Source organism: Amborella trichopoda, chromosome 5, assembly GCF_054954075.1.
Source record: "Amborella trichopoda isolate Santa Cruz 75 chromosome 5, AtrichopodaSantaCruz75HAP2 v2.0, whole genome shotgun sequence".
Classification (NCBI taxonomy): Eukaryota; Viridiplantae; Streptophyta; class Magnoliopsida; order Amborellales; family Amborellaceae; genus Amborella; species Amborella trichopoda.
The window spans coordinates 45,146,045-45,163,383 of record NC_142340.1 but is presented as its reverse complement, the minus strand read 5'-3'; the positions used below and the strand labels follow the sequence as shown (position 1 = coordinate 45,163,383).

Genomic DNA, 17,339 nt, shown 5'->3' with positions numbered 1-17,339 from the left:
AAACCAGGTAGCAACAATACAAGAGGTAATATTTAATATTTGGGTAAGAACTTTATTAAGTTGTTATATTTGTGAGGAATAATGCATTGAAACGAAATATTTTGTTTTAGCTTACTATGTATAGGGATGCTATAGGATCCTTCGGAACTAGACTTGTCAAGAATTCTCGAACTAAGATGAATCCAGGTTAACCCCTAACTAATATTTTATTCATTCATATATTTAATATTATGAATTGTTCTTGCCCTTACACTGCTTTTTGCATTTTAATCCAACTGAATGGTGAGATATATATGGTAGTGATGCACCTCACCTAAAGAGGATAACATTCAAGGTGTTCTCCCATACATGTTCTACTACTGAGTGTGAGTGAAACTGAAGTATATTCTAATGGTTTCACACTATTAGGAGAAATCGACTCACTTCGGATAGGTTTCATAAACTAGTCTATGTTCATTACAACTTAAACCTCCGAGAGCGACAAATAAGAAGGAAGCTTGAAGATTATGGGCCGATAGACTTGAACATAATATTTATCATAGACATAGTAGAACAATGGGTAGTAGAGAAAAATGAGTCAGTGTTGCACAAGAGAGCGTTCTTGAGGCTATTGGTGAGGAAGATCTTGAATAAGGTGATGAGTAGCATGAGAGAGGAAACAACCAACCAAGATATTCACAATTCGTTAGAGATGTTGATGATATTGTACTTAATAAGGGAGAGTGAGAAGGGGGTCTAAGGGAAAATGAGAGAGATGATGATTATGAGGCCACCCAATCCCAGCCAAATTATTCACATATCGAGTTACAACAACAAGAGGGTAGGGATGGACACGACAGTGTAGGTGTGCATAAAGGATGGACAAGCTTCGGGGCTTTTGGATTAGGAGCACAACAAAACACTAACACTCAGGTGCCGCTAATTTGGATGATTCATTTTTATAATGAGTCAATGATTGTCACCGAATTCAATCAATAGCACCAGCGTGACCCAGACGAAGAACGACGTCGTTTATCATTTTATTTTTAGGTTGTATGTTACGAATTGTATGCTTTATTGTAGTCCATGTATGATGATATACTTAATCTATGATAGTTCTATACTTATCTTTTTGTATGATGTAAATTAAATGGTAAACAGTAGTTCATGCAGGGAAAGAACATATCGATATTCGCATATTCATGCAAAGAAATGAAAATTCTTAATGGAGTACTCTCATTTCTTATTGGATTCCTAAAAAACAACATTTATAATGAATTTTTCGGATTTTTTTTAAGACTTAATCTGACCGATTCTTGATCCGGATCGTCGATTCATCGATCTGGATGGGTTTTTGAGATGCTCGATCCGAATCACCGATCTGTTTTTTAAAACACTGGGTTAAACTGTTTTGCATATCTTACTTCCAAATTCCATCATAACTAAAAGAGAACATGAATAACATGTTATTGTGGGAGCATATAAAGTCTTTTAGCATGTCCATTATATTTTATCAAATTGTTGGACATGCATCAACTGAAATGCAAATATTGCGGGTACATGAAAATGCATTGTTACTCCTAAATTTTTTGAGAAATTGTTACTTCTAATTATATAAGGAATGACACAGTCATTATGAGTCCATGTAGAAATGAGTCACCTCTTAAAAATCTATTTTTAAGATAGATTTTGGACTTAATTTTTGAGAACATGTAATCTCTAAGGGACAAACTTTCTATGCTTCCCCTACAATATAAGACTTCTATACTTCTCCTTATCCAACCGTCCATTATGAATGGAGGGCTAAGATTGCCCCAATCACAATGTCACGTCTCTACACTAGTTTATTTTTAATTTTTTCTATAAACTATTTTGACACCAAAATTTGGATATCTAATCCTCTATTAAACTCGTATTAGCAAAAAATCTAAAAAATTATTTTCAATAAAATAAAATGATCAAAATACTTTTGAAAGTTTCAAGGGATATTTTGGTCATTATATGTTATTGAAAAATTATTTTTAATATTTTTTATAGGTGCGCCCCAATGAGAAGATGACACATACCAATTTCATATTCATACAATTTGTATAAAAAAACTAAAAATAAAATACTTTGAGATGTCGGATCTAAGATCAAATAGTGAATGACTCTCTTGATCAAAATTGGATGGCTAGATGATAGGAGAAGCATGGATCTTATATACTGTAGGGGATGTATAGAAACCTTTCCCATCTCTAACATGAAGATTATGAATATGAAAAAATAAATAAATTTTAAAAATTAAAAATAATAATTCTATTAAGAAAAAAAATTAGACCGTTTAGTTTCAAGTATTTTTAGATGGACCACCTATTTGTATCCATCATTAAGATGATATTTTATACTTTAGGACCACATATTGTAGAAATGCTAACCAGCCGGCATAAAACAATTTTCCACCATATAATTTGAACTTGAAAAAAAGTACAAATTGAATAGATCTATAAACAATAAAAATTTCAAAAATAGATTTTCTAGATAATGCATAAACAAAGTACATTCCTTTTATGGCCTGAAATTCTTTGTTTTATCGTATGCATACATCTCGATGGCGATGGGGAGAAGATCAATTTGTGGATTTCCTGAAATTGAAATGACCTTTGCCCATAGCTTTTTTAGATGCGCCTTACTTCAATAGTACGAGACTGACGCTATATATAAACTTTTTATGACAGGAGCGCCCTATAAATAGCCCTCTCTCGCTCTTGGAAGGATCTCAAAACGTTCTCTATCTCTCACATCTTGGCGAGCAATATAAGTGCCCCCCCTCCAATCACAAAACGAGACCCCTCTCTTTCTCTCTATAGAACGCGCCACACAACAGCAAGGGAGCCATCTCTCTCTATACGAGTTATCTATTAATCGATGATTCCATCTATTTGAATCAATGAATGGATGTTTTAATTGCGTTTCCCAGATCGAACCCTTGTTTCTTAGTTGATACGGGACAAATTCCACGGAATTGCTCGTTTTGAGCTCGTGATTGATGGTTTCCATGGCTTTCTCTGAATTCTAGGGTAATTTTTATGTGGAATTGATTTTTCTGATGATTTTATGCTTATTTTGTTGGTTGTTGGTTTCTTGGTAAGTTTCATTTTACGGTTTGCTTCTGGTTTTGCAATCTTTTAGTGGAGAATTATCCATTGGTTATTCATATTTGGTCATGTCATATTCAGGTGTTGGTTCTTGTTGTCCTGGTTTTGGAATATGGAGGAGGAGGAGGCAGGTAGAGTTTCACCTGAGTATAATGATGAAGGTTAGCCATCTTTCCTATAATCAATGTTCTGAAACTTGGCTCGGGCCTCAGACTTGGCCCTGGCCCTGGCCCGAGCTGAGGTACCTGGATGGGAACCAATGGACTTGATTGAGTATTGTACATTTCTTGCAAAGGCTAAAACGTTGAAAAAAAACCAAAAAACTTATTAAAAATGAAAATAATAGTAACAAACAAATTAAAACCGTAAAGAGCATTAGAAGTCTAAATGATGAAAAAGTACAAAAGTTGGAATTTGGAAATTTTTTTTGTAGCTGGAAATAATTCAGAAAATTCTAGAAAGGGAAAAATAGAGCAAATGATAAAAAGTTCAAAAGCATAATCAAAATCGTGAAAATTATATAGGAACATGTTTGTACTTTCTTTAGCAATCAAAATCATGAAAATTATACAAGAACATGTTTGTAAATTCATTTGCTAAAGAAATATATTTTTTTTATGAATTTATTTCTATGTTTTTAATTACCTAAACTATTATTTGGCTTGGCAAGGTGCTGAGTTCTAGTTACTTGGCTGAGTCTGGGTTGACTCGGCCATGTTTCTGAACCTTGCTTATGATAATTATTTGTGCGTGTGCATGCACAACACACATGTCTATTCGAGGCCCTGATCGAATACTTGGAGGTCATTTTCTTCTTCTTATATGTAGAGAGCATATGGGTTCGTCAATGAGAGATTGGGCTCGCAATCAAACCTTTAGGTCATCTTCTTCTTTTTCTTCTTCTTATGTAGAGAGAGAGTGAGAGAGAGAGAGAGAGAGGGGGGGCATATGGGTCCCATGCGTGTGTATTGGAAAAGCTCGAAACCTATTTTCTATACTAACTTCATTCCACATGCCAACTGCCTGATCTTGGTTGGATGGTCGAGAGTGTGATAGTCAACGGACTTCAGTTTTATTACAAATCCAATTGATTTGAAAATTTGAGTGTGTGAGCCTCATTTGAGCGCAACAAAAAATTTTTCAAAAAATAAAATACCAAAATAACCCTTCAATATTTCAAGGGTATTTACATCATTTTATTTTTTGAATTAATTTTTCTTAGTTTTTCAGGTATGTAAGGTTGATAAGTACATGTGCCCAAAATTTTATATTCATTTAATTTTTGGAAAAAAAATTAAAATTCTAATAGTAACATGCACTTCAATCATTCGGTCAAAGATCGAATGGCTGGAAGGTGGACGGAATAGATGTTACAAATAGGATTTTTTTCATAAGAATAGTTAAAAATCCAAAATTTTCATTGTGGCATAAATTAGTGAAATTGTGAAAAGATAAAAGAAGAAAATTATAATAAAACATGATAAAATATGATACGCATTGTAAATCAAAACTGTGGGCAACTAATGAGACCTTGTAGGGACTAGGGATTCAATGTGAAAATTTTATTCAAGTCTGTGACCAAAGAAAAGTTGTATCCTGAGGGGGAGCTTTATTTTACTAGAACCCATGCATAGGAAAGTTGTGTCTGATTCCCCTTGCTGTCCTAGTTGTAAATGGGGTTTAACTGTATATTCGTCCTAAAAATTCAAATCCTCTCTCTCACTTGTTCCCATTTTGCATTTTGGTTTGGGGGCAAAAATTTAGCAGTTTTGTGAGCGCCGCAATAGTTATTGGGAGCGGGAGTGGGAGCTTGGGATCGAACCATGGTTGAAGCGCCCCAACTTGGGACCGCTTGGAAGTGTTGTTCAAGAAGCATGCTTGGGAGCCGCTTGATATAGGTAGCATATGCATATTGGATTGTTTGGAGAACACCTCTGTGTGAGTGTGCGCGTGCGTGTGCGTGTGCGTGATCGTGCTTGTGTGTGTGTGTAACTTAAAGTTGTAAAAAATTGAGAAATATAATCCACTTTTCAGCATTATCTGCACATGCACATTGAAAATTCTGAAGTCTGAAAGTTCCAAAAAAGATAGAGAAATAGGAGTTGCTGAGGTCCCTAACTGGGCAACACAGGTTGATTGACTATAGTGAGAGTTGCCCGGTTCTGGACAACCCTGCTAATTCCCCTTTTGGGACTATTAGGGACTGGAAGCCCCCCCAAAGTCTGTGACAAATTGGGCAATTCAGAGCCGGTTTACCATATTTCAGCCACTTATGCAGATCATGACCATGAAACTGGAATACAAAATCATCTATAGGTGGTCGTTAACTAGAGAATTCACAAAAGCAAAAAACATAGCACAAAATCATAGATGCGGGTTTCAAAAGTTCAAAAGCGTTTAAAACTTCTCATATGATCAAGATCCCTTCAAACCATGATCGCATTGCAATTTCAGTGGGGTCATGATCCCCTTTCGAAGCAATCAAGATGCCTTCTAGTTAGGGATTGAGATCTTTATAAGAATGGGATTAAGTTCCCTTGATGAGAGGAGTGAGCTCTGCTCGGGCTCCGAATCACAGGAGCGAGATTGTAAGGGGATTTTCCACCCCTCAACCAAGCTCCCCGCATCTATGAAGCACAAGTCCAACCTTCAATCAATCCCCCATAGGCATATGTGAAAACAAACTTCTACTTTCAAGGTTATGAGCGAGAGCCTCAAGAGTGACTATTTAATCATTTGCCCACCATATATGCCAACCACAAGCGACATCTTATGGTAGTGACCTATGTCACTCTTAAACAGTCCTAGACGATGATTATGGTTCAAATGGCTGTTTGTTTCCCAGATTTGTCGGATGTCTACCATTTATTCCATGAGTTTTTGACCCACTTTAATGTGCTAGTCCATTGCAACACTTGGCAAGTAAGTTTGTAATGACTAAAAATGGATGTCCTCCCAAGACCACGTGGTCCTTTGGTTCTCTGCTGGTCTAGATGAAATGTGGTCATGTAATAAGTACCCTTCTAAAGAAATTCCTTGTAATCTCTCTCAAAGAATTGTAAAGTGTCTGTTGGTCGATCATTTGATTACAATTGCTCCCCCACCCCCGATGTTGCTACATGTTGCCTTTGGGATATGGGTGAAATTTCATAATCATTATCATCATCATCCAAGCTTTATCCTAATTATTTGGGGTTGACGACATGAATACTGTTCCTCCATTCTATAGGTTTAGGATTCATGATAAGATGTGGCAAAGTTTTACACTGGTTTCGTACCTAACGAACCCACCTTCTTTACCCAAGCTTGAGATAGGTGAAGGGAAACTTTAAGGTCCTCTCCCCTTATTAGACCGATGGATGAAATTTCATATCGTTTTTTATTCTTTGTGATCCAATGAAATTGCAAAATAAAGGGAAAATTACATATACCCCCCAATATGTAACTTTTAAAGCCTCAACTACTTTTTAGATTACTCACTAAACCCCAATATTGTTTTGTATAGCATTTACCCCCCTAGTAAAAAAGTGAGCTCAAATGAAGACCAAAATACCCTTTCTTTTTTGTAAGGTCCACACCCCTCTCTCTCTCTCTCTCTCTCTCTCTCTCTCTCCTAGTACCCACGCCCCTTTCTCTCACCCTAGTACCCACGTCACATTTTGACGCTCCTAGTCCCTACTATTTGTAACGCGGTCCAGCAGTTCTTAGTTCCGGCCCGACAATGTTTCTTCTGGATGCACTCTTCAGTCTGGAAATTTGGTAACGCGGTCCGGAAATTTGTTGTGTAATGAAGATGGTCTGGCGATTTAAATTGTGGTCCGGCATTGCTTGCGACCTGTTTGGCAATTCTAGATGCCGGACCGGCTTTGGGTCCGGCACGTTGGTGTGCCAGTTCAGTAGGTTTTCCTATTGGGTCATTACTGGTCCGGTAGGAATATGTGCTGGAGTGTCTTTGGTGATTCAGAGCCTGACGGAAATGTGAGGCCAACGTGTATGGAAAGGGGCCTTTTCGTCCTTACACCTATAACTTTTTGACTAGGGGGCGTCTTTGCTATAAAAGCTAGTTCTAGGGTAAACATTGTGATTCAAAAAGTAGTTGGGGGGAGGATGTATAGTAAGTTGAGTCAAGGGGGGTTTTAGTAATTTTCCCTAAAATAAAATAGATATTTTTTTTGATTTCCATCTACTTCTTACTTTTGATTTTGAGCTTCGACACTTTGTATCTCAAATGCAAAACATTACTAGATGGTCATGTGGTGTTTCATGTGATGTATTCTAGATATTTCTGTTGTTGGCAATGCTTGTCATCCAGTTGATTGCAAGAACTTCCCAGATTCTGTTCTCCTTTGGCTTAGAAGCTTTTAAGATTCATACTTTGCTTACTGGTACTTAATTCCTGTTCTGGTTGCTAGAGGACGAGGAAGATTATGAAGATGACGATAGCGGAAATCGGCTCCTTGGGTTCATGTTTGGAAATGTTGATGATTCTGGCGATCTTGACGTGGATTATCTTGATGAGGTAACTTTTATACGATTAGTAAAATTAATTTTGTTTAATAGATTTAGTCTTGTTTAGTAGATTTAGTTTTGTTTTAATATCCCCTGAGTGTCCCTTGTTAAATAAAATCTGATGTTAGCATTTCTTCTTTATCATGTTCTTCACATGTTTGTGATGTTGATTATATATTGAATTTGTTATATAGCCTTGCTTAAGTGATGCAGACTGCTTCTTAAAGTATTACTTTTTACCTGGATGTCCGTTCAGGGCGATTCAAAGCTTAAATTGAAAATCTCTTCAACATCTATGACACCTATCTCTATGGGTTTTCATAATTGAGACGTTTTGGGCTTCAAATTGTGGTTGAAAGCCTGCTGGAAAGAGCAGCGATGAATTTTACGTCCTTGGTGTGTTGGGTTTCTTTCGTTCCATGATTGAGCCTTTGAAACCCTAACGTAAGGAACCTCGTTTGGTCCACTAGAATATTGTGGATCCTTAGATTAGAAAGTGGTGTTTAGAAAATTTTAGTAAGTTGTTTCTTTCTTTGGTTTGCATGTTAGATTAGTTCTTAATTTTGTTTAAGAGTCTAGATAGAGTCTTTCCATGTTTTGTAAAAGTCTAGTTTCCTGAAACCATAAAGGAATTGGTAACTAATTTTAAAAGGACTTAGAAGTTTAGGAAATTTTGAAAGTAGAGATAGCTTGGCTAAGTGAAATATAAATATCATGTAGGCCTATGGAAAAATCAACCAAGTTGAATAATTAAATGTAGTTTCAATTATGGTGAGAGGTCACATTTAGAAGAGAGATTCCTCAAGTCTTTTTGTTGAGAGAATCATACTATGACTCTTGCCTAGGATCATAAGAGTCTACCCCTAAAGCTTAGCCACTTTACTTCTTTTGGTGGAGATATTCCCCAAAACTCTAGCTTGTGGTTTGAAGATTCTTCCTGTTTTTTTGGGCCTTTTCATCTTTTGCCTTTATGTGGCTCCTCCCCCGCCATATTCCCTCAACCAAATTCCTTATCCTGGACTCATCCTTCTGAGCTCTTGTGAGCTCCTGGGGGCTTTCTTTCTCTTCCTAGGTTACTGGTTGGGCAGGTTTTCGTCTTCAATGGAAACTGCAACTCTTAAAAATTTCGATCAAAATGTGGAGCCTCGCCCACCCTCTTAATTTTAGGGTCCAGAGAGCCTGTCTCCTTCAGTCCATTCAACATCGGGATGCTTTGGAAGAAACTAGATCCCTCGCTCTCGCTGAATTGGAATCTCGAGCCAAATCAAAGCTATACTATCTCTCGCTTCTGCATAAAGAAGAAATCCATTGGGCCTAAAGAGTTAAAGTGAACTGGCTCAAATTGGGAGATCAAAACAATGTTTATTTCCACAAGATAGCAAATTGTAGACGGAGAGAAAACTCCATCTCCCACATGAAAGTGGGAGATGCCATCCTATACCAGCCACCCCTCGTCGATCAAGCCATCATTGAATGCTTCTACCAACTTCTTTCTGGCACATCTGAAGAATGAACCACGATGGCCGATTTGTCTCTCAAGACCCTATCCCTCGAACCAGCTCTATGGTTGGAACACCCTTTCTGCGACTAGGAGATCGTCAAAGCCTTACAAGACCTCAGCCCAGACAGAGGCCCAGGCCTAGATGGGTACCCCCATTGCCCTATTCAAATATTTTTGTGCTTGGATATTCTAGCTTTCTTCTCTGAATTTCACTCTAGAGGGGTGATCAACAGAGCGATGAACGCCACTTTTATTGCCCTCTTCCCCAAGCTAGAGGGATCTGAAGAATTAAAAGACTTTAGGCCTATTAGTCTATTCAACAGCTCTTACAAATTGCTGTCCAAGGTCTTGGCCACCAGACTAAAAGAAGTTCTCAGTAAGAGAATCTCCCCCGCCCAAGGGGCATTTGTAGAAGATCGGCAAATTTTAGATAGGGCTTTCCATTCTCGGCACTCCTCAAAGAGGCCAGGGCTGGTCATTAAGCTCGGCTAGGAGAAAGCTTACATGTCGATTGGTCGCTCCTATGCAAAGTATGGAGTTTGGGCATCTTTGGAGGAAATGGATATACGCGTGCATCTCATCCCCTGACTTCTCAATCCTCATCCACGGTAGCCCTAAAGGTTACTTCGCTTCCTCTGGGGGGGCTCCACCAAGGAGATCCCCTCTCGCCCTTCTTATTTGCTATCGCGGCAGAAATATTCAGTTCTTCTAGGTTATACCAAGCTTGCCTCCTCAAGGGACTCCTATCTAGGCCCCATGGTCCACAAATCTCCCACCTTCAATACGTGGACAATACCCTTCTATTATGCGATCCTTCTATCCAGCAGGTCAACTTGTTGCTCATCTTCTTAAAATGTTTCGAGATGGCCACTGGCTTCAAGGTCAACCTCGCCGAGTCCAAGATGACTGTGGTATGCATGGGACCCCATTAAATCCACGTTTTAGCTGATAGATGGGGCTGCTCCATACAGCCGTTGCCTTCTTCTTACCTTGGTTTGCTGTTGTGCATTGGTAAGCCTCGCTTGTCTATGTGGAACCACATTATTGATAGTTTCGATTGCAGATTAGCGGGTTGGAAGGGGAGGTTTCTCTCACCATCCGCCATGCTCACCCTCATCAAGGCAACTCTATCAAATACCTCAGTGTATCAAATGTTCATTTTCCAAATCCCTGCCTCGGTCGCAGCCATATTGAACAAATTGATGCGAGGATTTTTTTGGTCAGGAGATGGAGGCCATAAATATCACCTCATCTTCTGGTCAGTTCTGTGCTCACCTCTTCCATGCCTAGAATGTGGTCGCCCTATTTCAGAAGACATATTCGTGACGGCGAGATCAATGAACTCCTTGCCCTGACTAAGACCCTACACCAGGTCTTCCTCCCAAACTCTGGAGTTGATAGAATCTTTTGGGCCCCTGAGGTCTCGGGATTCTTGTCAGTCTCGTTCTTCTCTCGTATCCTTTACAGCCAATCTCCCAGACATCTTCCCCTGGCCTTCAAAGCATGGAACACGTTTGTGCCCCGAAGATCCAAATTTTATGATGGATGGCTACTTTGGCAGAATTCGAACCATGGACCAAATCCAAAGGAGAGCGGTCCCACTGCCAAACCGTTGCGCCATCTGTAGGGGGGCTGAAGAATCAAACGACTATCTATTCATTCATTGCCGGATAACATGCGCAATTTGGAACCACCTTCTCCTATTGTTCAATTAGTCCTGGGCCACACCCCACTTTGTTGCACAGTTATTCCAAATATCCCTCTCCCTCCCTTGGCCAAAAGCAGGGAAAATTCTTTGGAAGGCTTTTATGGCTGCATCTTTCTGGGTCCTATGGTTGGAGCATAACAACAGAATCTTTCGAGGAGAGGAAACCTCTGTGCCTTTCCTAATTGAGAAAATCAAATCCTTATTATCCTTTTGGGCAAAAATTCACAATTTGTTCATGAGTTATACCTATTTGGACATCTTTCTAATTGGCACTCGTTGCTCAACTCAAGAATTCCGAAGATCCAAAGGCTTCTCTTTGGCGACCACCTTAGTTTGGTGCCTCCAAACTCGTTTTTGATGGTTGCTCCCTTGGCCAACCGGGCCCTTTTGGCATAGGGGCTTTAGATCCCATGATGGTTCCACTATTTTTTTCAGTATCTCGCCCTGTTGGAATTGCGGATTCCTCGATGGCTGAGTCTAGGGCCCTGTTGGAAGGCATTTGTCGCTTTAACCCCTCATGGTGTAATTTGCTGATTGTCGAGCGAGACTCGAGGAATGTTATTGCTTGGGCCTCTGGCAAGGATACCTATCCTTGGAGGCTTCAACGCATTTTTGATGAAATCTCTCACCTTTGCACAGGTCATCAAGTCACATGGCACCACATTTTCAGGGAGGGCAACACAGTGGCTGACGGTTTGGCCACGGAGAGAGCTTCATCTACCTCATTTTTTGCTGTCCCTCACTGCCCTTAATTCTGTTTCACTTCTCAAGCCGCATTGTCACGGCCTTGAGGTTTTCTTTTTCTCTTGATGTATGGCATTTTTGGGCCCTTAAGGGTTTCTGTAAAGCTCAACCACTTTCCTTCGTACTCCGTCATAGATATTAAAACCCATTCCCATGCCCCTAAACCTCATTTAAAAAACCCTAGCTCTAATAACATAGCAACCTCCTTCGCAAACCTCTTACCCATGCCCCTAAACCCACCAACCCTAAATCAGCCCGAATATCACCTCATTCCGTTCAAATCCATTAATTGCCCTTGGTGGGCCTTTACTTTTTCAGCGACTTTAACCCCCTTAACACCCTCTAAAATCTAAACATATCCCTCTCTGTTGTGCGACTTGTATCTGACCTTTCCCTATCAGTTTACTTTTAATTCTATCTTATACCTTAAATACTTCAATTCTATTCGAAGTAAGAGATCTTGATGCCTCCATTATTGACGTTTGGGATAGTCTTTTTTAAGCTCACCTCACTTGTTACACTCGTGTGGGACCAAGCCTCCTTGGTCCTATATCAGTTTCAGTATTAGAGCAAGTTGTTTTTTTGGAGCTTGCTTTGATTCCAGCTATGTCAACCCATATGGGTCAAACCTATGGCTCTTATCCCAATAAAATCCAAAGAGGAGCTTTTGTTACAATCAATGGACAGGATGTATGCCAAGATTGAGTTCTCAGTGCATTGGTTGAGAAAATCACCATTATAATCGGTAGCTAATCCTGATGGAAACAAGGATTACATTACGATGCAAAACGAGCATAAAGATGATTGTACTTATCCTCCTAAAGCTATGATTGGTTCCATCCACTTCCCTTGAGCTTAGTGAACTTCTAAAGTAATCAATACAAGCCCTCTAAATGCTGGACATGCCGACATGTTCATGGACTGGCAATGAAGATCATCTAAATTCGGACCAGCCACTTCTTGACAAAGAGTGCTCTTCAAATCCAGCCCCAGAACCAGTTGTTGACCTTGTTGATTCACTGACAAATTCACTATTTTCCTTTCCCAGGTTCACATTGTCTTTCATCATCAAGCCAATGTTTTAAACTTGGTAAATGATGCATTGTAATACAATGATAATCACTTAGAAGATTAAAGAATCATTTAGCCTATGACAGATGAAGTCCTTGTACTTCAACCCTTTCTCTCTACTTCAACCCTTTCTCTCTCTTTAGAAAGGTGAGCCCGAGAATTTCAGAAAAGGCCTGTTGTTTTTGGACATGGGTTAAGTATGAAGTGATTGGACCTCTTCATTGATGAAGGAAGTATCATCAACATTCGACCAAAAGCTTGTTGACAAGTTAAATTTAATGATTAAGAGGTCCCACAGCCATATAATGCCTTGGTGATTGTGAATGCACCACTATTCCTATTTCCACCTGATATATCTTGTAGAATTTTGGGATGACTGTTTCATATTCTGAAATGATTTGGTTTGATGTTCTTTCTATGATTGTCAACCATATTATATCGGAATGGCCATGGTTGTTGGATAATAAGGTCAAGCATGATGGCAAGGTCAACCTACTCTTTCAAAGTAAAAAAATAAAATCATTATTCAGAAACCTTTGAGAGAGACGGAGTCTCCCAAGGAGACAATGATGGGCAAGCCTGCCAAGCTTTTACTCTTAGGTCTCTTTTGGAAGAAAGTTAAGAGATCAGGGTTGTTAAATTGCTTCTTGGAAGAGATGTCAAGCCTGACCATCAACTGGATAAAGACGAGTATCTCCCAGAGGTTTAGAAGATCTTCTCAGACCTCAAATTTTGTCCCGGTTGAGCTCCCTAACAAGTTGCTATCTTGGAGAGTATAAAGCATGCCACAAGTCTCATCTACCCTTCTGAACATTCTTGTCTATCCCATGAGTTGCGCAGAACATTCAGAGCTTTGTTGGCAAGTTGAACAGTTGCTGGGCAAGGGACTTGTTCGTGCTTGTGACTCTCCTCACCCTTAAGAAATACGACACTTGATACATGTGTGCAGACAACAAGATTGGAGAAATGAGCTAATTTGAAAACTCAAGGATGAATGTTCTCCATTCAGGGGTGAATGATTCAGATCACTTCCCTAAGGCATAACGTCTGCCTGGATGACCATCCATGGTGATCCAAAGCTTAAGTCGAAGGTCGTTTTCATTTTGAGACCTATGACCCTTATCTCTATGGGTTTTTATGTAATTTGGATGTTTCTGGCTTCGAATTGTGGTTGAAACCTGTTGGAAGAATCAGTAATGTATTTTGCTTCCTTAGTGTGTTATATTCCTTTCATTCCATTATTGGTTCCTAGAATCACTGATGTAGGGGACCTAGTGAATCTTTTTTAAAGATCAGTCTTCTTTTTGGCATGTGGAGTGCATGATGAATGGAACTCTGGAGGTGTAGCAGACGTTTTGGGCATGATTGGTGTCTCTTTCGCTGGTCATGGTAGTGAAACGTGGCATCCCTTGTTAGGTGACAACAACTATATTCATTAGTTTTTTTGATGCATTCATATATGATCCTACTCGTTATGGAGGAATTGTGGATGATTATCCTACATAGAAAATTTAGAGGCAACTATTTTTCCCTCTATGGTATTTTATTGCTCCAATTTCAGGGTGGGTATGGAGCGATCAATCTGCTATTGTATACTGTCCCAGGAAAATAAGCTTCGGGATGTGTGGGGTATACCATGTGTTCTATCCCTCTATCAGGTTTGCCAGAGTATCTGTTGTCCACTAGTCAACTTTAAGATGGTCTAGTGTTCCATGTGCTTCATCTCTACCACCATATTTTTTATTTGATGCTGGGTTCTTTGTCTTCCATGTCTGAATTTTGTTTGTTCTTAGGGATAATGGGGCTATTTGAAGACAATATCAGCAATAAAGTTTCTCCTTGTCTGAGTCTGAGGCTCTATCTTAAGGGAGAACTAAACACTGTGTATGAGGAGATAACAAAATTAAAGAGGCATGGGCTCACTAAACAACTGTGCACTTTATCAGTTTTTACTTTCTTGCTCTTTGCCTGTTTCCTTCTGTGATTCAACTGGGGGAGTTTGTGTTGCAATGTATTACCTTGTTCAGGGGGAGTTTGTGTAACCGTGGATTACCTTCTTTACGAATCTATTGTGTTCCACCCTTTTCAAATCATGATCAGGCTTTACTTGCTGCCATCTTCCCCCTAAAGTGACCCTATGGAACTCCTTTTTTGATTCCATGATGAGAACAAAGTGACCCTATGGCACTCTTTTTTTGATTCCATGTGTTCCATGATGAGAACAATTTCTTTCTTCCTCATTCTTTGCCTTCTTTGTAATCTGTTTACCCTTACTGTTGGTTACTTTACTGCTCCTTTTCACCATCCTTGAGCACTAGTAGTGATGGATCTTCCTTAATAATTCTAACCACAGCCTGCTGTTCACCTGTTGCCACAAAGAATAGTTTGAATGACTTTGCCATCTTCTTGATGATACTGACGTCCTTCCCTATTTCTTCCCATACGAACCCTAGTCTTTACGAACCCTAGTCTTAACATTGCATGCCTTTTATCTGCTCCTCTACATGGCCCTACCTGCTCCTCTGCTTTGTGAACACTAGTGGTAACAGTGGTTGCCAGCTCTCTAGTCCTATCTATGACCCTCTGCTTCTTTGCTTTCTGAACCCATTTTGTCTTGAGATCTATGCATCTTCTGATACTTTCCGACTGTCAGGCAGTAATACCCTATAGCTTTCCTCCTCCCCTTTTTTGCCCTTGTTACACTTTTTAATTTTCTGTCAACATATTCTTTTGTATTATCCTTTATTCTGTGACCCCTGCCACTTCCATTACCTATCCACATGATCCTTGATTGAGATGTGATGACCATTTTTTAACACCCATGAATGGTGGTACGATCTTATTCCTAGGAAAGTTTCTCACGCCTTACCATGGAACCTCCCTATTCAATTTCTCCCTTAGTCCTGATTTGACTGTCAATGCTTATGCACTTCCCCCCTTGAAACTCTCCGTTGATGTTTACGAAAGATAGTAGCCTCTCTGCACATTTATCTCTGCCAGTTTTTTCAATGCTTCATCCCTTTTTACACTCTTCTCTTAACAGCTTCTTAGCCTCGGCTACATATGTGACTACTGTGCCTCCTCTTTCTCGAGAGTTCTCAGGTCTAATTCTCTCCTAAATATTTCCCTGGAGAACATGATATTCCACACTACACCTTCCTCTTGGGCTATCACATTCCTCAGTTATCACATGGAATTCATTAAACTATTGAGCTTTGTTGCCCCACTTCCCTTTTCCCCATGATGAGGGTCACTGTCCCTAGTAGCAGCTTCACTATGCTGTTATTGCAAGCTCCTTTTGATTTGAGGCAATCACTCCCTCATTTCCATCCCAATATATATTATGCATATTACTTTATTACAACCCCTCCTCCTTACTAACTACTGTTTGAGTCCTGTCTATATATCCTGTTCCTTTGAATCCTGTCTATATATCCTGTTCCTTCCCTTGGGTGCAGGATGCTTCTATGTGTATATTTCAAACTCTGTTTAATTACAATTTGTGGCTCATGGTTTTGATCAAATGATGCATTCATGAAGGCTTGAACTGATAGGGTCTGTGAGTAAATGGTTCTATATTTGCTGCTGGATCATCATCTTGCTTTACTTTTTCAAAAATTCAGTTTTTCTAGAATTGGAATAATATGCAGTTGTGTTTGACCTCCAGCAGTAACTTGTTTGTCCCCTTGAGGTCCACCATGGGACTCAATTGACCAGATATTATTGTGCGGATTTTGTGTGACCAGATATTATTGTGCTGATTTTGTCTTGATTGAATATTTGCTTTATGTGTTTAGATATGAACAGTGTCCTTGAATGCCTCATGGCTTAAGCCTCAATTTCCTGGGTTTTTTTTGTCTTGTCAATGATTTGTCTGCCTTTGGCTTTGATGGTCTTTAGTTGTTTCTCACTGTATCTGTTTATTGAGGTCATCTGAACTAGTGGTGGAATTATATTTTTGGTTTCAGGATGCAAAGGAACATTTATCTGCTTTGGCTGACAAGTTGGGATCGTCCCTCACAGAGATAGATGTATGCCCGATTTCCTGTAAATTTGTCTCTATCGTAATCATATATATTGAACTTTCCATAGCATGGAGCAGGAAACTGACTTGACACTGTATGAAATGTAAACTCTATTTTTTTAATTTCTATCTTCTTGTTGAAACTTCAATTGCTTACTTCATGTCAATGCCTTTTCAGTTGTCTGTAAGAAAGACGACAACACCTTCAGATGGCTTAGATCAAGGTTGGTTTTTGGACTTGCACTTGAATTTTTGCTGTTATAACGTGCTAGCTTCCTGTGCTACAACCATATTTGTGTTTGATACCATGTGTGGTTGTTAAATGTGGCCTCATTTTGCATCTTCGAATATCTATGGAATCTATAGGTTGTTTGGTGGACTCGATGCACAATTCCATGTGTGAGGACTATGATGATGTGCTTATACATGATGTGTGAAAGGTGTCAAGTGCAAAATATCTTCCATAGATGTGCATGGATAAATAACCAAAAATATCTTCCTTAAATAGCCCCTGTATTATTTGATGACTGTCTTAGTTTTTCGTAAAGATTTTGTTGCAATACCCTCTATATGATGAAGTTCTCTGTCCTGCTAAGATTGTCGATCCCTGAATGCATGGCCCTTCTCTGAATGGGAACATTTTATCTTAGTGATTTGGGCTAGAAT

The 17,339-nt window shown here is 39.3% G+C and overlaps 1 protein-coding gene across 3 annotated transcripts in view; it reads left to right on the top strand.

Moving 5' to 3' along the window:
* The first annotated feature begins 2,577 nt into the window (after positions 1–2,577).
* Positions 2,578–17,339, top strand: part of HAF01 (HAC13 protein (HAC13)) — a 66,771-nt gene continuing 52,009 nt past the window's right edge. For 2 of the 3 annotated variants that reach the window (XR_016056445.1, XM_011624214.3), the window contains exons 1-5: positions 2,578–3,038; positions 3,198–3,277; positions 7,529–7,635; positions 16,618–16,680; positions 16,852–16,897. Coding sequence is in view for 2 of the 3 variants with exons in the window: in XM_011624214.3 (XP_011622516.1) it covers positions 3,229–3,277; positions 7,529–7,635; positions 16,618–16,680; positions 16,852–16,897 (265 nt within the window). In the remaining variant the exon portion in view is untranslated. Of the gene's footprint in view, positions 3,039–3,197; positions 3,278–4,898; positions 5,015–7,528; positions 7,636–16,617; positions 16,681–16,851; positions 16,898–17,339 lie in introns of those variants that run through there. The other variant, XM_020665824.2, reaches the window with a different exon arrangement.